The sequence below is a fragment of the Syngnathus floridae genome, chromosome 2 (genome assembly GCF_059516105.1).
Source record: "Syngnathus floridae isolate MCC-2025c chromosome 2, RoL_Sflo_1.0, whole genome shotgun sequence".
NCBI classification, from domain to species: Eukaryota; Metazoa; Chordata; class Actinopteri; order Syngnathiformes; family Syngnathidae; genus Syngnathus; species Syngnathus floridae.
This window is the reverse complement of record NC_142414.1, coordinates 21107663-21134309: the sequence shown is the minus strand read 5'-3', so window position 1 is coordinate 21134309 and position 26647 is coordinate 21107663. Positions and strand designations below refer to the sequence as shown.

At 39.7% G+C, this 26647-nt stretch overlaps 1 protein-coding gene across 1 annotated transcript; it reads left to right on the top strand.

The window, feature by feature from the left end:
- Positions 1-456: 456 nt before the first annotated feature.
- ctnnbl1 (catenin, beta like 1) lies at positions 457-25454 on the top strand. Its single transcript, XM_088368879.1, has 16 exons — positions 457-611; positions 1091-1303; positions 4368-4474; positions 4560-4701; positions 5333-5428; positions 7244-7337; positions 9593-9684; positions 10244-10316; positions 10821-10879; positions 11843-11991; positions 12627-12808; positions 16551-16648; positions 17256-17336; positions 21598-21735; positions 22556-22628; positions 24898-25454. The coding sequence occupies exons 1-16, from the start codon at positions 582-584 to the stop codon at positions 24984-24986; spliced, it is 1716 nt and encodes a 571-aa protein (XP_088225005.1). The 5' UTR covers positions 457-581; the 3' UTR covers positions 24987-25454.
- The last annotated feature ends 1193 nt before the right edge of the window (positions 25455-26647 follow it).

Genomic DNA, 26647 nt, shown 5'->3' with positions numbered 1-26647 from the left:
GAACCATTTCAGGATTAACCTAAAATGTGCTATGACCTTTACAGGTGAACTTTATTTGACCTTATCTAAACTCTCAGATGCATATATTCAATTGATTGGTGTTAATGCCGTTTTGTTCAATTTGCTGTTGTCTACAAGGAGCCGAATCGCAAAAATCACAACAGTTTGCCCCAAATCGGCCAAAAATCCACGTGGATGCCCGGGACCCCGTTGGCCCCGCCCTCTGTGCGTCCCTGCCTCTTCATCATGCTGTTCACATTTAGACAGAATGAGACCAAGATAATTAGGTGTTCTAACACGGCACAAACAAGACCTGTTATTGTCATGTACAATGAACCAGCAATTATATGGACTTTTTCAAATGTTCTATGCTAAAAAAAAAAAAAAAAAAACCTTCCTGGTTGGGCCAGAGCAGCGCCGTCAGTTTTACATTTTACGACAGTGTCTTCGCTCAACGGCAACAGTACCTCTCAACTGTTTTACGGCATACATGTACATCGAGCCAGTAGCCGCTCATACAGGCGTATTTTTATTCTGAAAATTTACAATAGTGTCTCGTTGAAGTTTTCAAACCAGGAGATATGGATGTCGGAGAACTCTTGAATTATCAGGTGTGGATTAGGCTCCCCCCCTCACTCATCACTCTTTGATCAACTTTATGTTGCTAATATTTCCATTGAGAATCCATTGGGTTGCGTGTGCCACTGTTAGCTGTTGTATCTCGCCGTGTGTTTTATGTTTGCGCGTCTGCTTTCGTTTGTTAGTTGTTTGTAAAGTGTTTCAAAAGAGTTGTCTAGCGCATTACGTGGCGAGATTGCATTACTGTATCTGTCTCGTGTGTTTATCAGGGATTAATGTTCGTAACCTGCTAGCTCAAATTAGATGAATGCTGGTCCTGTGGCAGAAGACACAGTGTCCAGTTTAAGTTCACATATCAGAAATGCATATACATATATTTTTTTACCATTAATAATTTTCAAGACGAGACCCCGATCATTGCAGTGTGGTAGTAATTGTGCAACTCCTCTCGTTTGGCGGACCATAACCGTGTTTGGGGGAAGTATTGTTTATTGCATCTCTTACCTCGCAGCCTGATAGAGGAGCAACACGCTCCAGAGAGGATGATGCAGGAGAGGAGGATCTGAGAAGCGCAAAGCATCAGAAGCTGTCCAGTGTCAGACACAGAGATGGGACAGGAGCAGGAACTGAGGGAGGAGCTGACATGAAAGACAGTGATGACTCGACAGTGGATCGCAAGAAGATCTTGGAGAAACTGATGGACCAGGATGAAGATGATCCAGAGGTAGATGCATTTATATATACACTGTAGAAGTATAGAAGTCAAATACTCTTGTGGTTGTACTTTTTAGAAATCAGCGAAAGATGTCTATGGATTTGTTTTTTCGCAAAGTCACAAGACTGTATCATGAATGATGTTAGGGCTGCTTGATTATTGGGAGTAAAAATATGAATCACGATTATTTTGGTAATAATTGAAATCAAGATTATTCAAATGATATCTTTTTTGTACAAAAGCCAGTTTAAGTTCATTGAAACACTATTTAGGTAAATTCCTTTCAGACCAAACAAACTTTATACAAATGGTTATTTATTTTATAATACCGTATTTTCCGGACTATAAGTCGCTCCGGAGTATAAATCGCACCAGCCATAAAATGCCCCAAAAAGTGAAAAAAAACATATATAAGTCGCTCCGGAGTATAAGTCGCATTTTGGGGGGCAATTTATTCGACAAAATCCCACACCAAAAACAGTCATGAACGAGCAACAACAGGCTAAACGATAGCAACAACAGGCTAAACGATAGGTATGCTAACGTGACAAACACAAACAAAGAGCTGAAAACGGGCCTGACGTAACATATAGAGTGATTAAAGAAAACGATTACATGAATAACACGTTTATAAAATCATCGGTGTCACTCCAATTCATTAAATCCATCGATCGTTCTTTGTCAACAATGGGTGCGCGCGGCTGAGGGCGCTTGCACTTCAAAATATTCCACAGGCTCATATAACAATAAACTACATTTCAAATAACTATAATATAAGCAATAATATTATCAAACCATCCGTGCACTTTAAATCCATTAAATCCATCGATCAAATTCCTCGTCCTTTGTCAACATCGCCGCGCGTGCGCCCTGACGTCAGCCTCGTCTTTATTCCACAGATCTAGTATATAACTATATTGTAGCGTTAACAAAGTACAAGGATAGACGTGGGTTTGGTAAACGGCTCTTTATCAGACAAAATCCTCGTCCTTTGTCAACATCGCCGCGCCTGCGCCCTGACGTCAGCCTCGTCTTTATTCCACAGATCTAGTATATAACTATATTGTAGCGTTAACAAAGTACAAGGATAGACGTGGGTTTGGTAAACGGCTCTTTATCAAACAAAACAAACTTCCAAGCGTGTGGCGGCGTGGACTTCCAGACACGAGAGCTCCATGGCATAGGACCGGGCGTGCGTAATGGCCATGTCCGAGCCCCATGCACTGTTCGCGGACAGCCACTCGGCCGAGCGCCGGCCCCCGACTCAGTAGAGTAGGACCGGGCGTGCGTAAAAGACATAATAGTTTTTCAAACCTTCTATGTCACTCCAAATCCTTAATTCCTTCAAACTCGTTGTCCTCCGTGTCACTTAGAAATGATCACCGCTAATGATGCCGGTAGTCCTTACGTGGGTCCTTTATGTAAACAACCGCCGCGCCGCGCCGCGCCGTGCCACTGACGTCACTTGAAATAGTAATCCATTGGTACATCACGGTTCTCCAAACTTTCTTTCTGCTGCTCGATTACTGTTTTCAGGTGCATATTTTACAACTTGAAGTTTGTAACCTGCAAAATATGAGTTTCTTTTTGGTGCCATTTTTCTTAAGCCCACCCAGTTGATGAGTCACGGCCAACGGTGAAATTTAGAGCTCCCTCATCCATTTTCGTCTGTAAATATAATTTTTTTCAGATGTAGTTTTTTGTTTTGTTTATTTGGTTGTTTTATCAAAGTCAAAGTCTGCTTTATTGTCGATTTTTTTTTTTTTCATATACCAAGACACACAAAGAGATTGAAATTACGTTCCCACTATCCCTCGGTGAGATAGTACACATATGCATACAAGCAACACAAAAAAAAACAAGAAGGCACAAACAATGAATAAATAAGAGTGTTGAATAAATGATAAATAAACAAATAATAATAAATAATAATAATAAATATAAGAGGAGCAAAAATGGAGCAAGTGTACATACAGCAGACAGTGGACTTGGAGATGGTGCTTTAAAGTGTTAATTGCTTTATTTGATGTTTTCTCTATTTTTTATGTTTTGAATATGTTCAAGATAAAGATATAAAAGCATGTGAAGTGATCAACTATACTAAAAATAACATGGGAAGTGGTCAACTATACTTGTAAGTACGTGATGTCTTAATGATCAAGTAAAAATTTGTGGAAAAAAACATATATAAGTTGCTCCTGAGTATAAGTCGCCCCCCCCACCCAAACTATGAAAAAAACCGCGACTTATAGTCCGGAAATTACGGTAATCACTTCTTTATGCCTTTTTTATATTGTAAGCAGTGCATGAGTTCTCTGGGATTAGTGCACTTTCAATCCAAACAGCACAAAGCTGTTAAAACTTTAAGTGGTGAAACACGTATGTTGTGTTTCCACCTTATTTGTAACTGTTTTCCTGTATAATTTGCAAATGATTGTATATCAGACCTCTTTTATCCAAAGCATGATGACAGTCATGTCCCTACAGTGTCAATTCTGCGACATCTAATTTTTATCACAGGAAAAAAAAGATATTATATGTTATGGCACTTTACTAATTCATACCAATATATTGTTTAAATTTGAGTTTGGAAAGTAACAAAATGGTTAAATAGCAAGGGGTGAATACCTTTGTGACGCATGGACTTGAATTAGGGAATAACCAATACTTAGTGTTTGTAAATCTACAAAAGTGACTTTTGAGACATTTTTTCTGTTTTCTCCAATTGTACAAGCTTTGGGGCATTCCAATTTGGAGGTCTAGCTGCATTCTAATGATAATTGACAGTGAGAGAAAAGTTACACCACACTCTGTTCTTTATAACATACTAACTTTACTCACGTTGTTATGTGCCCACCATGCCATATTTTTAAAAGCCATCAGGGAGAGAGCTAGACACTTTTCATTTTTTTTCCCCCAGCAAAATACCCCAGTGAGTGCAAAAACTCTGACTCCTCTCATATAATTAGAGTGTCTTTGTGCTGCAGGCAGCCATGTGTCGCCTTGACAAAAGGCTTCTACTTGTTTCCTTTTCATCTTTCCCCTCCTGCTATTTCCCTCTTGTATCAAAAAGGCAGAACCGGTGGATGAGAGCTCAGTGAAAAAAATGATCCTGACCTTTGAGAAACGGTCCTACAAAAATCAGGAACTCAGGATTAAGTTCCCCGACAATCCAGAAAAGTAAGACCACCAACAACCTCCTTTCAGCCAACTTTGTTTCACAAAACCTCTTTATTTTAACCTCTTGTTTTGTGCCTCCGTCCAGGTTCATGGAGTCAGAACTGGATCTGAACGACATTATACAGGAAATGCATGTGATTGCTACCATGCCCGATCTCTATCACCTGCTGGTGGAGCTCAACTCTGTTCACTCTCTAATGAGCCTTCTCAGTCACGAAAACACCGATATCCTTTCTGTGATACACTATCCAATTAGTTTGTTACTTATTGGTCATTGCCAGTAAATCCCAAGAGAAATTAAATGACAATGAGCAACACTGGGAATTGAGTCCCACAGCAATCGTACATCAATGCTTTTACTGACCTAAAATGTCTTAGAGTGAACTTAATTGGACCTGACTATGATATGATTTTTAATACATCACAGAATATTATAGCCCAGATTATACCCGGTAGTGAAGCGATTTCCAAACAGGGGATCCTCATTGATAACATGGGGAATTATCCAGTTTCACAGAACTTTTTTTCCCCCAAAGTTACCAGTTAATTACCAAGATTTTTGTTCATCACTGCCTCCTGCATAGATGAAATGCTGTTTCAGTAAATACAAGAGGGCACAATAAAATCTGTATCCTCTCCCCATTCATAATAGTCATAGCTTTCTGTGAGCTTTGTCTTCAACTAAACAGGCCCAACTTTCTCGGTACTTCAGCAGTTCTCAGTGAATAAAGTGACATTTTTTGTTTGCTAGTGTGCCACGAGATTTTTCTAATGTTAGTGTTTTGACTCAATTGGAAATGTAACATGGCAACACAAACTTACAGATTCTAGCCCTGTTGTCCTTAGCACGACCTACATGTTGCAATAGCAGTGGTGGACCTCATCCAAGAGCTGACGGACAGCGACACACTCAACGAGAGCGAGGAGGGTGCCGAGGTCCTTATCGATGCTCTGGTGAGTGAGTACGGCGACTGAAGCAACCCTTTCCGAGTCACTCGGTACTTCCGCTCTCCGGCATATAGAACAAGGCACAGATGTTGTTTCAGTCAGTTGGTCATCGAAGGATTTGGAGGACATAATCCTCATGATTTTCTTTCTGGCTGTTGAGCCAAAATCCTTTGAGATGTTTTCTTGTTATTGAACGAGATTGAAGAAAAAAGCATAGTGGCGTCCTTTGCTGCTTGGCAAGCAGCAAACCAAAAAAATTGTCATTCTGGCACGATTATGAAATAACATGCTGGAGTGTCTTAGCAGGGGAACAATAACAGTTGTCCACATTTTGTTGGCCTTTTTGAAAAGATATGCAAATCGGTAAAGGCTTATTATCTGTGTGTTTCCCGTGCGCACACATTTATTACTGGAATGACCAACTCAAAAAAGGCCCTGGTTAAAATAACACCACAGGAAAAAAAGGCACAATTGCCCATATTTTGTATTTGATATATGCATTTTGCTCATTGGCTTGTTAATTCTGGGAACCAAAATTGAAAAGAAAAAAAAAAACCAAACAAATGAATAATGGGCAACAAAAGACTTCCTCATTTACCTTCCTTAGCCAGGTCTGGACAGCATTTCAAGCAGGAATTCCCCAATTTACCTGTCTTGTGCTGCTGCCTTCAGTTTGCCTGTGAGGACACTGATGTGTTCCCAGGCTGGCTGTGAGAGCTCGTTCTGCCGTGCCGCATGACTGTCCTAACTTTGCCCCAATAACTCCGTGTGCTTGGACATGACCGAAATACCTTACTGGGGAGTTATAGAAATAAAAGTAATTTCTGCCTTTTGCTTTTATGCCTTACACCACCAAGGAGCGGGTTTCTGGTACATGGCTTAATGCTTTGGTGTCGTTTATATGAGTTGTAATAGTAATTTTTGCACGACACACTGCTGCCTCTTGACTGATGGACAAAGAGAATGGAGAACCATGACCTCAGATTTGGAGATACTACAAACGAATCCTCTCTTCCCTGTCAGTTTCCCTCGTCTGATGAGGCCGACAAGACTACATCATCCAAAAATAGCAGCGGTGACAGGCTCCCAAACTGCTATTTGTTATGGATCGGCTTGTTGGCTTGATGTGATTGTTTAAGACAATAATGCCGGTTGCTTTTCACCACTCCACAGGGAATAACTATGACATAAAAATGCAGTCCATTTACTGTGCAATGGAGCGATAGAAACCTAGCTCCTCTTTACAACATCCTTCAGGCAAGACTCTTTCAGGACAGCAAGGTTTGGTTGGACCCATTTGTCTCTTCACTTGCTGTAATGCCTCCTAGTCCCTCTGTCCTTGTTGCTGGAAGGCCAGGTGGTACCCTTGATAAGATGAATCAAAAAGATCCCTGACCGTCCCCAGTGGCTCATAAATCAGTGTGGACCGTCCGTCTCCTTTTCTGTGTGCAATAGCACTTTGATTCGGCCGGACGGCACCCTGTAAGCTTTGTTTTATTATCAGCTTCCAATCTTGACTGTCAACACTTGCGTCATTCCACAATTTCCGACCTCCATTATCTTCTGCCACATATGTACGTGAAAAATATATGCAACTTCCTTTTCATTTGGCTAGATCTATATTCCTCTGCAATGTTTGATTTAAGTAACATCTTGTTTGGTGCATTTTTACCATCCTGTTCATGTTCTCAGTACTGTATCTGATTATTTTCAGGGTAAAAAAAAAAGTCCCACAAAAATACTTTTCAACCATTGCAGAGCAAAGTGAAAATGGTAATGACTCTTCACATTTTTGACCGAAGCTCAATTTTCTGTATGTAGTTGGAGGGCCAAGTGGTGGCGTTACTGGTGCAGAATATGGAGCGACTGGATGAGCAGGTTAAAGAAGAAGCTGATGGTGTCTTCAACACACTGGGTAAGGACTAACTAAGTGTTCTTTCTAAGAAACTCGGCCTTTCTTTCATTACTTTTCAAAAATGGAAGGAAATTCTCCTCACATGCTACACTCACAATGGATTCGTCGGGACCTCCATCAAATGCTACACAACCTTTTGATTCTTCGGATTTCAAATCAATTTTAGTCCTACAAAGAAAAATAGTTGATCTGTTTTAGATACGAATCAATGTTTAATGGCAGACAATCAATGCAATAATGACAATACTTGAATGCCAGGTGTCATATCAAGTGGTGTCAATTTTCTTCAACTGATGCCAGGTTGAGAAAGTGCCTCAATGGCGTAAAGATTGAGATTGAGATCCAATTGCATTCTTATCAGCGATTATGCCCATGCTGAGACCACCTCATTTTGGATAGTAATTGATGTGACACTGGAATCCGTAACCTTTGCTCTATATTCTGGTTCTTCCAAATGTTTTGCCTCTCATCACAATCCTCATTAGCTCATTCCATTAGAACAGTGGTTCTCTCTATTTTCCCTCTTTTATACTGTTTTGGGGTGGCAAAAAAAGCACATTTTCAGCACTGCTAGAGGAGCATGGATGTAAACATTCGACATTACAATACATGTCAAAACAGTGTAAAATTCCTTGAAAATTTTGATATATTGAACAGTATTTTTGTTTCCTCTGAATGGCGCTATTTACAAAACCTAATCAAATGAGAAAACATCTAAGTGTGTTTGAATATCTATTACAATAAAACACAACTAAGAGCGAGGAACAATATGTAGTAGAAAACCTAATTTCAAAGAATTGTTCAATTTTGTGCACATTATAATGTTGGATAATGTTTTCATTCATGTGCTAAAAATGCACTTATTTGCTTGAGAAGCTACCCCAAAGCAGTATAAAAGATTGATGTAAAAAAAAAAAATATTTAACTGGATGCGAAATCCATAATGAGACCTTGTGATCTGAAGGTGTGAGTGTGGGCCCTCACATACTTGGCCAGGTCCTTGTCTGCATTTAGCCTGACGTGACTCAAAACTTTTCTGCCTCTCAGCTCTTTTTTTGCTTCCAATGACTCCACTGAGATGATTCTTTTCTTTGCCTCCAGATTGAGGCCGAGTCACAGGAGAGCTGTTGAGGTGTGTGTGAGTGCGTGTGCGCGTGTTTGGCTCCAGATGCGTGTCGGGGGAGCAGCGCCAGTGTATAGTCTATTCAAGTGTGTGCCTCTGTTTGCACGCATGCGTTATGGAGGGAGCTCTCCCGGCTTCAATAAGCCTTTTGTCTGCTCTCTGCTCTGAGCCTGCTGTCCTCCAGGAGGCTGTCTGTCTGCTTCGTTTGAATCCTTGATAAAGTCCTCTGCCCCCCCCCCCCCCCCCCCTTGCTTTCCCTGGCTCAGTCACCAGCAGTCCCCTCTGCTCCTTTGTATTTTCCCTTTGTCCCATCTCTTTTCACGCCTCCCTAATTTTCGCGACCGTTTGTTTATTTTGCTTTTATTTCTTCATTCACCATATTTGTGGTCTGCTTGTGCCCCAGGGTTCCACCCATCATCTTTCCACCCTCCCTTCTGTTCTACCTCTGCCTCAATACGCCTCCCTTCCTCTCCTACTTTCATTCATTTGTATTCCCTTCCCTCATCACAATTCCACATTATCGCTCACTGTCTGTCCCCTTCTGCAGCAGTTCGCTCTGATGAAGATATCATGTGGCAGCAGCTTCTTTCTAATCATAGTCTAAGAGGGAACAGGGACCAAACCCAGACAAACCTTTGCATATCGACACACACAATGTATTCCTTCATTAGTCTCCCTTTAAAACTCGTCTGTGGGCTTCTATTGAATTTGAGGCATGTGCAGTCGGAAATGCGTCAGCCTAAAACTGCCACTGACACTTGTTGCCACTGACTTGCCACTGACTGCTACAGTCATTTTTTGACAGCCCGAGACAGATCTTAGATATATATAGGAGGGATATGTTTCTTTGACACAGATTGTCTTCATATTGTGAGTGTGATACCTCCAGACAGGCCCGGGAAGAGATTCAGCTGCATATCACATTGTGTGCACTGTGCAGCTCATCTGTGACATTTTTTCTGAGGTAGACAAAAAGTCTTGACTGATCTCGATACAGTATGCTCCATGGGATCCGTACCGGTATCCAGCGCTTTACATTTGTGCAGTTATTTGACATCTAGCAGTAGGTGAATGATTCAGATTCATTGTGACAACAGCAGTTTGAGATGTGCATTTTGTTTTTGTCCCTCAGCCATTATAGAAAATATGGCTGAGTTTAGACCAGGTCTGTGCACAGAAGCAGCTCAACAGGGACTCATGCAATGGCTGCTCAAGAGAATTAAGGTAAGAAGGAGGACTACTGCTTTCAAATCCAACCACAAATTGTTGTACAGGAGGTAATACTTTGGATTGTAAGGAGGAGGCAGTATAAGATAAGATGTGGCTTCCTTTTGTTCCTCCACACGTTATGAGTCGCTTTTTTTCATTTCATTTCATTTTTCCATTGTTCGAGATAAAGATAATAAAATAATATTGTTAGAATTGATTAGAATCGATATTTCCATCTAATAATGCATAAGGGACACCTTCTTTAGCATGTGGCATCAACATGCTTCTTAAGCATGCGTCCTACACTGTGGACCGACTTAAATATGTTTTTTTTGTTCTTTATGATACATTCTTTGACTAGTGCGACTTATACTCCAGAGTGACTTTTTAGTTCAACACGTGGTAATTAACATCAGTATCAATTCATTTAACTATGAATGAATTAAACAATAGTACATTTTTCTTTGGTTTCTTTGAATTCACAAAAGTTCTGAAATTAAAAGCTGTATAAGGTGAATTGACGAATTGAATTGAATTAAGAATTAATTGACGTTTTCTCACTGTTCTCCATTAGGCAAAGATGCCTTTTGATGCTAACAAGCTGTACTGCAGTGAAATTCTGGCCATCTTGTTGCAAAACAATGACAGTAAGTGTGTTATTGTGAGTCACGCAGACCGTGGCTTACAAATGAGTTCCACAGCTCCTCGTCTCTTCTTAATTACCGCTCCTGACAAAGTCTCACTATAGATGCCCTTTTCAAAATTCCACCCTCATTTTTTCACTCTTTATCATTTTGTCCCATCACGTCTTGATTGTATTTGCTTCACCACTCTTCTATTAATCTCCAATCTCATTTAATTTCTTCATTAATTGTCTCTCACTCGTTGTCTGCTTCGTTTTCCATTTTATATTACTCCCTCTAACTTGTGAAGTCTCAGGTATCAGGCAAATGAAGGTTTTCATTAGCAGTACAAGACTCTTCAGTCATGCCAAATTTCACCATGAGTGTTGTCGTCCTCCTTTGGTTCTTCGCTTATTAGTTTGAGGAAGAAGGAAAATGACTTGTCAGTCTCAATTATTGGCCATCATTTGAAAACTAGCACATTTTCTCTTGCTTCTCTAACTCAGTTTTTCATTTTGTCTTCCACAGACACGAGAGAGCTCTTGGGGGAACTGGACGGCATTGATGTGTTACTGCAGCAACTATCTGTAAAACTCTTTTCGAGATAATTGCTTTTCCTGTGTATTCATAATCTCAATACCTGCGCATTATCCCTGTTATTGTTTGAAAATGAAAACATCAGTCTTTCCTTTGACAGAATTGTCCCCACAATCACAATAATCTGATAGTCTCCTATCAGTATCACTAATTTGTAATGCCGCGTTAATTTCCACAGAACAATACTTACTTGGCTCGATTTACTAGTGATGCTTTTCCGTTGGCCCAAACCCCAGTGAAGTTTTTAATTTGCTAATTCTTTTCATTCTACATTTGATTTTAATACACTAAAAAGTCTAGATATCTAATGTGCAAACTGATAAATTTTAGGGTGTTTTTGTTCTCTCATTTTGAATTTAAAGTCTGTAACACTTCCTGAAAAAGCTATGACATGGAGTTACAAAAGATCGGTAACATTAATGAATGCACAAAAAGACCTATTTGGAACATTCCACTGGTGAACTTGTAAATTGCAAATAGGCAAGTGTCCTGATTAGCAATAAAGGCGCATTACTGACAGGCTCAGTTGTTCACAAGCAAGGACAGGGTGAGGTTCACCATTTTTTGGATAATCGTGAGAAGGAATATTCCAGCATTTGTCCAACATTCATTTGCAAGAGGTTCGGTGATTTGTGTGTGTTGTTAGCACGCAACCCATATGGCCGATACAAAGCAGAGCAGGTTTCTCATTTGCTCCATTTGTCTTTGCCAAGTCATTTGAATACACAACAAGTCTCAGCCCCACCTTGAGTAAAATTTGTTTTCTACATTGACTAACAACCTCATGCTGAAGTAAAAAGAGATAAGCATTGTTCTCCTTTGCTGGAGCCTTTTTGAGTGGGTACTATGTGATAGGGAGCAAAATAAGACTCGTGGGAAGACCATAGAAATCGTACATATTTAATGCAGTGGATTGATAATGTCCATTGATCTTTATGTGAACTTCCTTTTAGGTGTTTAAACGTCACAACCCATCAACAGCTGAAGAGCAGGAGATGATGGAGAATCTCTTTGATGCACTGTGTTCCTGCCTAATGTTGCCAGCCAATCGGGAGCGCTTCCTCAAAGGGGAGGGTCTTCAGCTCATGAATCTCATGCTTCGGTGAGACCAAATGTTTGACTAAGAGGTCTTTGCAAAAATGCCAGTCTTCATTTCCGCTGAACTTATGATGAATGGGTTAATTTGACCTTTAACCCCAACTCATCTATACTGTTGAGTGTTGGGTAGTGACAGTCAATTTGTGGGGTCAAAACTATATTGTTGTTGACACCCGGAGGTTTTAAGTCGAGTGTCAAGCAAGTGAATAGTCTACTTCCCCATGGGAAAGTATGCTTTATATTGCTCCACCCCTGGCCTCGCCAACCGTCCATCATACCTAATGTTTCTGTCTGGAGAACCATACTCAACTGCCTGAAATATGCCCCCTACTCCAAGATAAATACTGTCATCTGTCATTTGTGGCAACGCAGGAAGACAAACGGCTGCGTTTCCCAGGAGGAGACGTGTACTGAAAATAGAAACATTCGTATCTTGCTGCTATTATGATCATATACAGTAAATTACTACATGTTTGTGTTTGATTTATTTGGGGAACTATTTGATACTTTTCCATTCACAATTAACTGAAGCATATTTATACCATAAATTATACTATATTTTAAGAAGTCAACATTTTGCTCTTATATTTGATGGCAATAGTGTTGTTGATTATCGCTTGCTTTTTCTGTTTAATGTAGGGAAAAGAAAATGTCCCGGACCAGCTCTCTCAAGGTTCTGGATCATGGGATGATTGGACCAGAGGGAGCAGATAACTGCCATAAGTTTGTGGATATCCTCGGTCTGCGAACCATCTTTCCACTTTTCATGAAAACTCCGAAGAAGATGAGGAGCGCCGGTGTTTCTGAGAAAGAGCATGAAGGTCAGTCACAAACTTGCAGTTTAGTGGCCTTTGTTTCTTGGCAAATTGAGCAAAGGGCTACAAAATCTCCAATGATAACTTGTTGAAAATGTACCTCGTCCAAATGTTTTCCAATTGTGGTAAATTAAGCCTTGCCTCAGAACTAAAACAACTGGACATATCTTTTGAAATATCTGCTCGTTAATAAGGTGACTTCCAAGGAGGCTGTTCTTCGCTTACTTCTTACCAGATTTTGCCTTTACTCCTCAAGTAAGCGTTGCAGGTTTGAGAATAGTTATTGTACTTCATCTTTCTTGAGTTGCTTCATCTCCCCTCCAGTGCCCCCCCAAGGGAGTTTTGCCTCAGAAGTTGCAGCTTTGTTCCAATTTGGAAAGAACAGCCCTACCGATTACCAACTAATAACTTGTTTTATTTCTGAGATTAAAATCTCCAAAGCAATTTGTTTGTAAATCCCATGTTCTTTTGAAAATGTTAGTTGTAAACTACACTACAGTATACTGCAAGCAATAATGTGTTTACACCCTGGGAAATCATTGCTGTTGTGGCAATAATGCATAATATATGATTGCAAAATACAGTCAATTTTTGGTGCATGTCGATTCAATATAATAATGTTACAATCACCATCACAAACCATTTTTAGATAATGTGGGTTTGGGGTCTGGTGATTGGCCTTTCCAATCTAATGCTTTCCACTTCTTCCCAAGAGAGCTCTTTGTTGCTTCGGCAGTGTGTTTTGTTTTGTATCTTTTTTTATATTAGCTGACAAATTGTTTCTGTATAGACTTGTGAATTCATTTGTTACTCATTGAAGATTAGTGAGCCATCTCAGAAGACGCTGAATCATCACATTTCCTCCACATATGAGCCTATATGTTTGGGACCACGAGAAGATCCTATCTTTTGCCAAACTTTTCAAATTTTTGTCTCGTCAGTTAAATAAACTTATTTCTGCACTTTTTGCACTTTTAGAGTCAGACAAATGACGCTGTCTTCTAAATTGTGTTTTATACCCAGATGGAAATAAGCAGAACTAAAAGCGGGGATGTTGATATCTTGTCTCATATTTAATGTATATTCAATGTCACCTGGGATACCCTTCTGCCCGTGCTGTGACGCTGAACAGGATATGCAGTATAGAAAATGGATGGACGGATTTTTCACTGTTCCCCCATGAAGAACACGTCCATGCTACTACAAATTAAAAACAGGTTTTGGTAAAAACTAGATCGGTTTTCCATTTAGCTATGAAGCGTGTTCTGTATTGTCGTCCGTACGGCTTGTCCCAGCTGAAATATGGCACACCCTGGACAAATCACCTGTCCATCATAATGATAATTTTAGTCAGTCATATGTATATGTAATAAATAAATTTAAATAAATTAATACATTGCTGTCATACATTGCATAATGTTGAGCCCTCTTAACTGTTTTGAGTCATAATTGAAAATGTTGTGAATCAAAAGTTTATCCATAGTTACAACACGGTAGAGATGAATTCATTATTCACTTCAGTCAAAAGTAATTAAAATGTCCACCCTCTTTTTTTTTTTTTTATTCATTGGCTCTCTCTATCATAAACCTTGGTGCAAGATTGATCCCCATGAAATCCTTTCTGAAATTGACAGTGAGAAGGAACAGGCATTAGCACGCAGACTGGCATAATTAATAGATATTGTAATTGTGTTGGGATGGTGAAAAAAGAGGGAGGTTTTGGAACATTACATTGAAGCTGTCTTTATGAATTTACTAATTACTATTTTTTTTCCAGGTTGCATATAATTGGTGTGCATTTCGTTTCATTACCAGTGAAAGGAGAAAAGGATAGAAATTTAGAGCAGCCGGTTTGTTATATTTAGATGACTAATGGTCTGTGTGTGTGTGCACAGGAACCTAATTAAACAAAGCATAGGTTCAGGAGTCATAGCTTGGGGACTGAAAAGTTTCTTTCATCTGCTCATTCCTCACAAATTTTATGAGCAACAAATGGCTCCATCCTCACCCATTCCTATAATGAATGCAACAATCTTCATCTTGAATTGGCAACAACCTTCATGTTACAAGGGGGGAAAAAAAAACTAATTTATTGTCCGGGTCTTACTAATGGAACTCTCGAGTCAGGCTGGAAGAAGCTGTTGAGTTGGAATAGGTCACATTTACAAAAACAGAGCCCTCCTCAATACTTGACAAAGGAATTTTTTATCCCAATAGTTTAGCACTCATCTTTGATATTAGCCAGTATTATTATATTAGACTGTGCAAAATGCAAGCGTAAGGCATCATCTGTACTCTATCATGAATCTTTTATCGCATATCTCATCTGAAAGCTTACAGTCAAGTCGGCTTTCCTTTTAACATTCTCGTCAGTGTTTCTTTGCTTTGATCGCATTTTGAATGATACAAGTCTGATTGCTATCCGTGTTGTCAAAGCCGTGATGCTGCCTAATCCTATGACAGTAGTTAATTGAACACAAAGAAGGATTTGCTGAAAATCCCTGTGTAAAGATGCATTTAATTACGTTGCTGCCTTTTTCCAATGGGAACTGATCATATTTCATGTTGGTAATCTCATGCTCTAATAATGAAGTAGACTCGCACGTTTATTTTCAATTAAAGCTTGAACATACATAGTCTACATGGCTTGATATTTTTTTTTGTTCTCTTCCTCATTTGTAACGGAGCTTGTAGTGTGTGGTGTCATGGTACCCGTCATGGTACCCGCACAATTAACAAGTTCTGTTTGTTATTCCCTCTCAGAATGTCTCATGTTTGTGAACTGGTGCTGGTGACTACCAGTACGTCCTGCCCTTCAGTCTCATGGGCAAGCAAGCTGCAGGTCACAAAGGCAACTGGCAAAAAACAACCTCTTTTAAAAGCTGAAATGGGATTGATTCCTTTGCTCTTGTTGCTTAGCAACAGAAAAGCCTGGTTGAGTGAGAATATTGACCTCTTGTTGAAAAAGTCCAATTACATTTTTCCCCCCTCGCTAGATTTCTAGAGATTTTACGGTGCCATGTTCTTGTGCTCCCGTGTGTACAATACATTGTTTATTCGATATCACAAAACTAATATGACTGTCAGCTGCTTGTACAACCTGTTAGTAAGTCGGAAGGGATTCGAATGGTTTCAAAAGGAGAACTGCACTGAAACAGTATTTGTCGTCCAGTAAAATATATTCTATTCATTTCTTGTTACCATTAGAGCCATTGAAATCCATGCGCATCATAAAATGAATTGTGCATCTTTTTTAAAATGTATTCAGAACTACTGCTTACCGCCCCATATAAGTTTTGCATGATTTCTAATTATATTGTATTGTACATTTATTTATTTTGTTTTCGGGGTGTTAGAATTGTTCCATTCCTTAACCGAATGCTAGGAGCAATACAAGCATTTGCTTGTCGGAAACAGTTCTGAAATTAACGTGTTTATCTTTTTACCCATATGGTTACAGAATTTTAACCATTTTAGTAGCTGTTTTGAGTGGGTTAATTTGTTTTAACATCCACTTTATATTGAAGTAAATACATCCGCCTATCGTTTGAGAGGTAGTATGGATAATTTTTTTTTTCTCTAAATTGTTTTTTATTACACTATTCTGTGATTGACTTGAACTATTTGCTTTACTTCTTGTCAACTTATTGTGAACTTGATTCAAATGTGGATATGCAATATTTCTGTTCCAGTCAATGTACAGTTTTAACAATACAATTGATTTGCCTTTACCTTGTGTATTTTTTAGAACACGTCTGTTCAATTATTGCCTCCATGCTGCGAAATCTCAAGTCCCAACAGAGAAGCAGACTTCTAAACAAGTTTACAGAGAATGACTGTGAGAAGGTCAGTACTCTTGATCTTATTTGCATTTCTTTTCTCCTTTGTACCGTCTTAGCTTCTGTATCTGTCAGCAAATTTAGTTTTCACTGTGATGCACTAATTTAATTTCTGTGTAATTGGGAAATTCATGTGTTTTGAGCAGAAGCAATGATAATGATGAATATTAATATGTTTGTTTTCGAAATTTGGCCCAATTTTATATACTGAGAAATTGAGAAATTACTGTAATTGAAAGCAAAAACAAGAATGTTCTTTATTAATTGTGAACATAGCCGCATTGCCAGTAATGTGGGTGTGCACACTTGTGCAATCGCATAAAATTTCTTTAAAAATTGAGCTCTTGATGTTATGTCTTATTTTTTAAGATCACAAAAACCTGGCATTTGAACACGTTTGTGTAGACTTAATATTCTTTCTATATGCATTGCAGACACCATTTTCTCAGATATTTATTTGCTTTGCTTCCGTTTTATGTCTTACTGTGTTTTCTCCTTCTATTTTGTCTTATTCTTTGCATTCACATCCTTTCTCTCATGCACCCCCTCTTTGGCTTTTGTATGCTGCCGCACTCGTTTTCTTTCTCCCCACCTCAATTTCTTTTTCTCGCCAGGTTGATCGACTGATGGAGTTGCATTTTAAGTACCTGGAGGGCGTTCAACAGGCTGACAAGAGGATCGAAGGGGAGAAACATGTAAGCCTTTTGCCTTCCATCCACTCCTTTCTCCGTCTTTCTCTCAATACCTCACTCTCCCCTTTTACAACCATCTCATCGTGCACCTTTTTGGTTGCTGAAAAAGATTTACACATTTGCAGTTAAGATGGCGATACGAATCACAGTCTCAGTTGTAAAACACAAGATGGTTGATGTCAAAACTGAATCATTTGTTGAAGCCGTTCTTCAGTGTCACATCCTAAGCTACTTGGAAAAAGCAGACAATTCTGAGCGATGACAACATGACACATTGTAGGAAAGGAAGTAAAAACTTCACACTTCTGTGAGGCTCCTATTGAGTTCTTTCCAATTGTGCCGCAGTAGCTGTGGAATAGACAGACTGATGGAGACGTTTTGTAAGATAAGGTGGTCAAAACTTGACAGAAAATAAATAGGATGCAGGAGCTTCTGTGAGCAGACACGAGAGTAGATATGAAAAATAAATGAATAAATGCAGGAAATAAGCATTTTAATGGAGGTAAGTGAACGAAGGTGAAGATAGAATTCATGTTCAAGAGTTGGAGACCATGTGACGATGACAAGAAGATTAATTTGTCAGTAAGACTGTGATTGCCTTGAAAGGCCAGACAGGTTGACATTTTATCTTCTTTCTTTCACTTTTTTCTCTCCCCGTGTGCCTCTGTCATGCTCTTGTTTCCTCTCCCGTAAATGGCAAAAGGATGATTTGTGTGTGATAAGAAAGCTTGGCTGCATGTGCACCACTATCTTAGAAGCCACACACATACAGTCACCTTCTTTCCTTCAATGACTCATGCACATATGCAGCCAGCCAAAATTGTGACAGAGACATAGCTTGAATTTATTTTACACATCAAAAACATGTCATTCGGCCTTTGACTATATTTCAGAAATATAACAAGCATTGATCAGACAGACTGGCAGAAGTATAAAAATATACTCCTGTCATATTACAGTCAACATAATTTCCTTTGTAATAGCTTTTGACGAGAGAGAATCATTATTACCTCTGCCAAGGATTTGATTTGAAGGTTAGGATTTCATTCATGTTGGTTTGTATCGTTTCAAATGTTTGTCTGTTTGTTCACCATTTGATTGCGAGCTTTTTAATGTAGGTACATATACAGTCACTGCCCAGCCACCACGTTACGACTTTTGTGACGCCACTACAGAATGACACATGGTAGGTAGGACTTGGAGAGTGGCAACTATTATGGTCTATGCAATTTTATGATGGCGATAGTTTATTTCTAGAACTGAATTTCGTTATTTCTTATCGGAAGAAGGTTGTGCATTCAAATATCTGATTTTGAGAACCATTGTGAAACAGAAGTCACTGTATTAATCCCATTGACGGAAATGAAGTACGACGACTAGTTCCGTAAAGAGTGGAAAACTTCACTCAACTTTTTGTGGTTGGTTGAAAACTTAAATTTGCCAAACAGGTGAGCCATGATTGGTTCTTTCCTGAGCAAATGTGATGTTATTTCAGTCGACAGCAAGTGGGAAAATGGCTGTCGCCTGATACAGAAAAAACAAAAGGAAAAATGCTGATATTTCCATGACTGCAAGAATGTGTTAGACACCATCTCATGTACAGTATGGCCATCCCCTCAGCTTCCACTGCTCTATTTTATCTCTGAGTTGCACCTTTCCCCTGTAAGCCTGTTTTTAAGCACTAAACAAAATGGATTTATTTGCAGCAGGACGTCCACTGGTTTCTCAGGGAGAAAATGTCACTTGCAGACAACAGTTCTACCCCCCACCCCCCAATAAGCCGCTTATTTTTCTGCCTTTTCCCATCAGTATTATTCCAAAATGATCATCTTAAAGCTACCTTCCTTCTTCCTTTAATTTACATTCAACAGTCCTTACTTTTCTGTTTCTTCCTCATTTTTCTTACACATTATATTGCCTTTGAACTGAAGTACTTGTAGTTTCTGCAAGCTGGGGGGCAGGAAGTTATCTCTTCGAGGTGGCGTCATTTGTAGAAAAAATTTATGTCAACTGAAACTTCTACCCGAAACCCTGGGAGTCCTCGGAGTGATACATAGAGCAGTTGTGGCCAAAAATAACTTATGGAGCATCAATTCTGGGATCAACGCTCGGATTTTGCTGTCTTCTGACATACTATGGGATGCGTTTCAAAGGCTCAACTCCGCCAGCCATAAACACAATGCAAAGTTAATACCCTGCGACTTGCTGCCTACGTCCATTTATGCCGAAAGCAATTGTTTCTGTCACGCTGACTTTGCCACGCATGTAGATATTTTTATGGGGCAAGCCGTAACAACGCACACCTCAAGGGCATTAAATCGATGACAACTGGACTGTCTTGGATTTTTCGCCTCGGAAGGCTTCATCAATTGATGCAACAAGGCGGGTGCAATGGAAAGACTTCTAAGACACAACAGTCCAGCTACGATCGATTCAATTCCAGAGAATGAAATGACCCGAATGAATGAGAATATTCACAAGCACCCTTCAGACATGTCTCACTTTGGTGAGTTCTGTGCGAAATGCATGAGAATAAATTCCAGCTCTGATATTTATTACCTTACGCCTTTAATGTGAATTTACTATGAACACAGCAGCTCAAATATGTTTTCATCAGACTCCGTACCTGGGTCTTTAATGAGATCACCTAACACCCCCCCTGTCTAATAAAGAACATTGCTTGGCTCACACACATAGTCCAAAAGGGGTTTTGCACATTGCTGACAGGATCACATTAAATTTTGTGTCAGGGTTCCACAGAAGATGAGACAGCACAGATTTTCCTGTCCACATGCCCATCATTATGCGGGTGCAATAATTAACCAAGGATAAAAAACAGTTAAGTATTGTTCATGTAATTTGTAAAGAACAAGAAAAAGTCAAATTGTGAAAATGATGTTTGAGCAGGCTACGTCAGCTATAAAGTGTTAGAAAAGCTTGAATGATAAACATGCACGGGTTTGGAGTTAAGATGATGTCCTCCTTCAGGATATGGCGTTGACAGCGAACATGTTGTTTTTCATCCCGGTGTGTGCCTTTCGCCAATTGATTGAGTTGTGTTCATGAGCCGAAGTCCAAAGCCAAAATTGGGTTCTGCATTGTCATCGATCTTTAAGGACAAGGCCGATTAAATCCGGACGATGCAAATGTCACATGCGGCGCCATTAAGCTCCTCACTGGAAGTTGTTTGTTTTCATCAGCAAAGCTTTGAAAAGTTGCCCTTTTTCCTGATTTACTGTGTTTGCCTTGTTAAGCTGTTTTCACAGAGAAAGTCATTCTCTATAAAAGATCACGATTTGGCTCTCTGTGCACAGTGCACACTCACCAGCCACTGTTTCCATACATCTTTAGCATTTATCTTTAATGCGAATAACAGCCCAAAATTCAGGTCTGCATTAGGCAAGACTATAAAAGACACTTTTTATTTTCACTCTTTCTCAACTTACAGAGGTAAAATGGATTGTTTGTGTGACGCTCCAGTGGCTCACACACCAATTCCCCCTCTCCACGCCACATCTGCTGCTTAATCTCTAATGGTGATTAATGTTGCCTGTGTGTGTATTGGCAGCACCATGTTATTGGCATACTGACGGGGTTGTTAAGATGGATAACTATGCAAGTGTGCCTATACGAGAGTTCGTACGGACTGTGTGCCGTTTAGCGGTGAAATCAATTGATTAGTGCGCCTGGTCAGTGATGAAAATGGATTTGTAGAAGAACTGCAAAACAACACTTCAATTAAAACACAGCATTTTTTCGGTGTTTCTCTTTGTTTCCAGGTGGTTTCTTGTGTTGAGAGAACAATAGAAGCCAACGAATTATAATTTGTTTGCCTTGTCGAGCTCCCTGTGGATGCCTGGGTGTATTCGGGCCTACTGGTTTGTCAGTGGTCGGCAATGAGAATAAATAAACTGTTCATCTAGTGTAGGGATTTTTAGATTTAATTTGAAAGGAGGATTTGCACATTCCCAGTGCACTATGGAAGGATTTCACAGATTTGTTGAGAATAGCATGTACAAATGGTCAGAACAAAACCTTAGCCAATGTAATTAGCAGATGGCGCTCTACGAAGGTGTATGTGATGCTTCTTATATTTGGCCTTGCTAGAAGTTGTGTAATGAAATGTAAATTATTCCATTGTTGAGTAATTGACATGTGCGTGCGTGCGTGCGTGCGTGCGTGTGTGTGTGGGTGGTGGGGGGTTGTGGGGTGTGGGTGTGTGTTGTGGGCATGGGTGTGTTGGTTTGCATGTGTGTGCTTTTAGGATATGGTTCGCCGTGGCGAAATCCTTGATGACAACATGGATGACGAATTTTACCTCCGTCGACTGGATGCTGGACTGTTTGTTCTTCAGTCCATATGCTATATAATGGTGGAGATCAGCAACTCGGGACTATCACAGGTACGAATATCATCATCATCAGAAAGGCTTGGTTGTGGTAGTTTCACTTTGCATTTTAAACACTCGAAGAATGAAATTAGAAATGAATTGTCACTTTTGTAAAAAGTACATACCGACAAATTGGGACTGGCATGCCAATCAAACTAGCATACGAAACCAGTCACACCCATCTTTTTGGGCTCTTTGAAAAACCTGAGATGAATGTGACATAACGTAAATTTGTCATCTCTGCATCATTTTACTCATGAATCCCTTGAATCGTGCCCTGTATCCAGCTTCTGATAATGAGTGATTTTTAAAATAACTTAAACTTGTGCTAAAGCCAAACCACCTTAATTGAGAGTACATTGATATTTAGGTTCTGTTGAAAAAAAATCTTATGGCAATTGCAAGCACCCAAGATAATTTCCGTTTAGAAGTGGTACTTGGAAAATGGTTGCCTGAACCCAAGAATTTGAGAACTTCTGATCTGTCAGATCACTAGACACTACGACGCTCCCTGCCCACATTGACAACTTTTGGCAGGTCCCAATTATCAGAATTTTCTGGCTCACAGACATTTTATGATATCTGCAGCTCACAAAAGATTTACTTGATTCAGTAATTTGACACTTGGTGGGTTGGCAAACACTCCAGAAAATTGAAGTCAATTTTCCATTCATTATATCACCCCAAAGTTTGAATTGATCCAAAGTTTCTCAAGTTTCTTCTTATGTAAATTTCAGTGATCCCTTTTAACTTGTAATCCTCACGTTCAGTTGTATTTCAGAAATTGTATACATCATGGTCTGTCTGTCTGTCCATCTGTCTGAATATATAGCTGCAGCAGCGAGTTCATCAAATTCTCAACTTAAGAGGAGGCTCTGTCAAAGTCGTGCGCCACATCATGAGAGGTGAGTCATGAATTGTGCACACATTTGCCATTGTGCAATTGCTAATTTCAATCGTCATGTGAACAAATGACATGATGTTCATGTCATCAAACTATATTTTATTCTTTTATTGACTCTGGCACACAAATTTTGTGGAGGAGAAAATAAGCACTAATAGACTTCTTAACCATTGATCCTTGTTTACGAGAGTTATGTGAACCCTGCAGATCCACGCGACAACCTCAAGATACTCACTCCTCCTTTTACGCATTAGCTAATGACGGTGGTCAGTCACTCTCCTGCGTAAAAACGCTCCATAAAATATGTTAGGTCATAGGGATACGACTCAGAACAAGACAAGCTTTGTTTAAAAAAAAAAAAAGTCTCAGCCAAAATTGTGACTTTTCTTTCGTCACCATTCATTGGATTGGTGTGTGTAAAAGAGAAACGGGCCTGGAGCCAGCAGCGATGTTTGTTTTTTTTAGCGTGTCATCTGTCGTTCCTATATCATTGTGTGATAAAGCTGAAGAGGCTCCACTCACACCCCCTCTGGCCCTGGAGCGTGTAGCAGGCGAGATAGAGCCATCCGTCACACGTGCTGGTGCCAGCAACGTGGCGATGCTCCAATTGTCATTGTGTGCGGAAATGTGTTGCATTTGCCTCTTGATTGCGTTTTTGCATCAAGCCAGTGTGTGCGTGCGTGCGCACATGTATGTGCATACACAAGTCCTTCATTGTTGTCACATTTCATTCCGTTTACATTATCAAGCCTGTCAGGAACAATATGTTAGGTTAGGACATTCATTATTTTTTCCCCACTCAGTCTGTGGAAAACTGCAGATTAGGCACTTTGTGAATGTTGGTGTGAAACTTTTTTTTTTTAACCTTAATGGTTTTAGTTCACTAAATAAGCGGCAGGAGAGCTTTTCTATTTGAGAAGGCTCCGGGTGTGGTTGAAATAAGCATGCAGGAACATTTGTATTGCATAAAGGATTTTGTAAGGGATTGATGTCAGAGGCTCGGCATGAATAAAACAGATTTCGAGCGCACAAATGGGACCAAACCCTGCTGAAGGGACAAGGTCAACCGCAATCAATTGAGACACAGGTTGATCGATTTGGATTTTTTTTCCCCCTCAGGGAATAATGGAAATGGATCCATTCCGGGGTCAAACTGCCACATTGACAATACCTTTAGGTGCAGTCAACCTTTGAATATTCTTAACTGCTACTCAGATATAAAAATTTCTTACCCATAGCCCTCATTATAGAAGAGTCAAATGTGCACTCACGCATAACTTTGTTGTACACTGTGTGAAGGACAATTTGAACGTGCTTGTGAGGGTCTTGTTGCAAAAACAGAACAGGTTGCCATCTTGAATTTACCAAGTGGCCAGAGACCACTTAGCGTTGGCATGACAACAGTAATGCTGTTTGCCAAGATTCTGAAGATTTTGGAAATAATAAAAGCCCACCAGATGGTTTCCTAAATATAGCCCCAAAATGAGCTGGCAACATGTGTCAAAGTGTCCTTCCTGTTTTATGTGACATTTTAGAGTTGGTCAACTTCAGTTCGCACATCAAAGTTAACAATATGTATGATTGACCTTTCCTCATAATTACTTGTGTCAGATTTTGGAAGTTTGCAGGACACAACAAAACACCCCTGTTTAGTTTTCTAGTGTGGACACATCAGCCCAAATTCCTGACATTTTTAAAAGTGCCGCACACTTCTGTATTGCTCTGTGCCAAGTTGCCATGGTGACAGAATACTGGCATACCAGCATACTTACTATTTAGTGGATATGTCACTTTTGTCAACCCGCTTAACGATTCTATCATTTGGTCAATGTATTTATACATTTATTCACTGACTGATAAGCCTTCAAATAAGTCTTTATAAAATCCTCATAAATTGTCATCACAACATGCTGTTTGTTTTGCAAATGCTGCTGAATCTTCAAGTAAAACAAGTAAAGTTCTCTTAATTCTTTTTGCTGCACTTTTTTTCCCTCCTTCCTGGGGTGTGATACGTAATTCCAGCCTCCGACAATATCGGGTATCCCACCGAGGCTGCAGCTGTGGTAACTTTGTTTTTGCTTAGCAGTCACACGCAATAAACTACATCTAGATTATGACTCTTCATCCCCAAGAGAACTTATTTCAAGCAAAATTTCATTGGGTATAAAGTCATCCAAAAATGACGACCGATTGTTTCTTCAATCCTTTCTGCTACGCTGGATGTCAACGTCATTAAAGTATGTTTTCTCATCTGTCTGTCTCTTTTGCAGAATATGCAGAGAGCATCGGAGATGGCAAGAGTGAAGAGTTCAAAGAGGCAGAACGCAAGAGGATCATGGACCTTTTAGAAAACTTTTAATGTACTTTTTTTCCATAGGCATCAAACACAATCAGTTTTGTTGCATGGAGATCAATTGCAGCCTTGACAAATGGCATTTATACTATTTTCTGTAACGTGTTTCTTTTGATAGGATTTCCTATTGTTTGTAGCATTGCTACAGTCAAAAGGTTTTTCTCATATTCAGCTAGGCCAAAATGTTCATACTGTTAGAGAGTGAGCAATATTAAAAACAACAACAAAAGCCTGATTATGGCAATCAAATCTACTGAGGGAGTCTTGGAGTAAAACAATACCACTCAATACTCTAGTGTTGTTTTGACGTTCAGAATTCCCACTGAACTGAACGGAGAATTATTTTGTTTTATTATCTATTCAAGCTTGTCAAGCAAAACAGGGGCTTGGTGTGAGCTCTTTGTTTAAACAAACCTTTGATTTTGGATTTAAGTTGAAAATGTTTTCTAATAAAACCTTTGGTAATAAAATCCAGATAGCCCGTTTGCCAGTTTTGTCAAGGATTCTTATTAAGCTTAGGCAGGTGAGAACAACAGAACTGCAACTGAAAAAAGTCATTTAAAAAGGCAGACAAGCCCCCACATCCACTGCTCCTAGTGCCATGTTCTCCCATTCACGCTTGTCTTTTTTTTTTTTATCACATACCTTGCTTGCACACTTTGAAGGTGCTGTGATTTTCCCATCTAGAGTTGTGACACATACACCGTGCGTAAATTTGTGTGCAACCACCAAATAAATTCCATAAAGTCTAAAGGTGGCCCTAATTTCCAGATCAGGAAGTTTCCACGAGACATGACAATCCATTTGAAAACAAGCCACACTTTAATTGGATTCTGAAGTTCTAGGCAGGACGTATGTGCGGCTCATCGAGCAGGATACTTAGTAGAAGGGGCATGCTACTATACTAAGCCTTTTCCGACACCAGCCCCTCTCTTTAAAACAACCTCCCACTAAATCAGTGGTTGTTAACCTTGTTAGAGGTATCGAACCCCACCAATTCCATATGTGCATTCACCGAACCCCTCTAGTGAAAAATAAAATGTTTTTTTTTCAAATTCAAGATCTCTGCCAAACCCCTTAGACCGACTCACCGAACCCCTAGGATTCGATCAAACCCAGGTTAAGAACTACTGCACTAAATGCTTGACTCCGCATGCGACTGTCTTGCTTTCGTGTTTTCTTGTGTTCACTTTTTTTTTATCATCAATTTATGGTTTTCATCTTTGTTTTGATAAGTTTGACTCTCCACTTTATACAGCACTTTGTATGCAGCTGTGTTTTTAAAGTGCTTTCTAAATAAAGCTGAGTTAAGTTAAGCACACAGGCGTATATGCCCCAGAGTGCACAGGAGGCGCATTATAACTCAGATGTAACACAAAATGATTGAACTACTGTGTTGTTCTTTCTAGGCTGCATGTGTCTCGTAAAACAGCTACTTGGTGGTTGCCTAGGCCTTTGGAGTGAATACTTGACAAAAAATGTCGCAGAGCCATCAATTGTTTTTCTATTGTGATTGGACTTTATTAGGGTCACAGTTCAGCTGGAGCCCTTCCCAGTCGACATTGGCTGAGAATTGGGGTACGCTTGTGACTTGTCACTAGTCGGTCGTCGTTAAAATGTCCTCGACTCTAATCAGGAGAAATGCTGTGGAAAATATATTGAAGTAC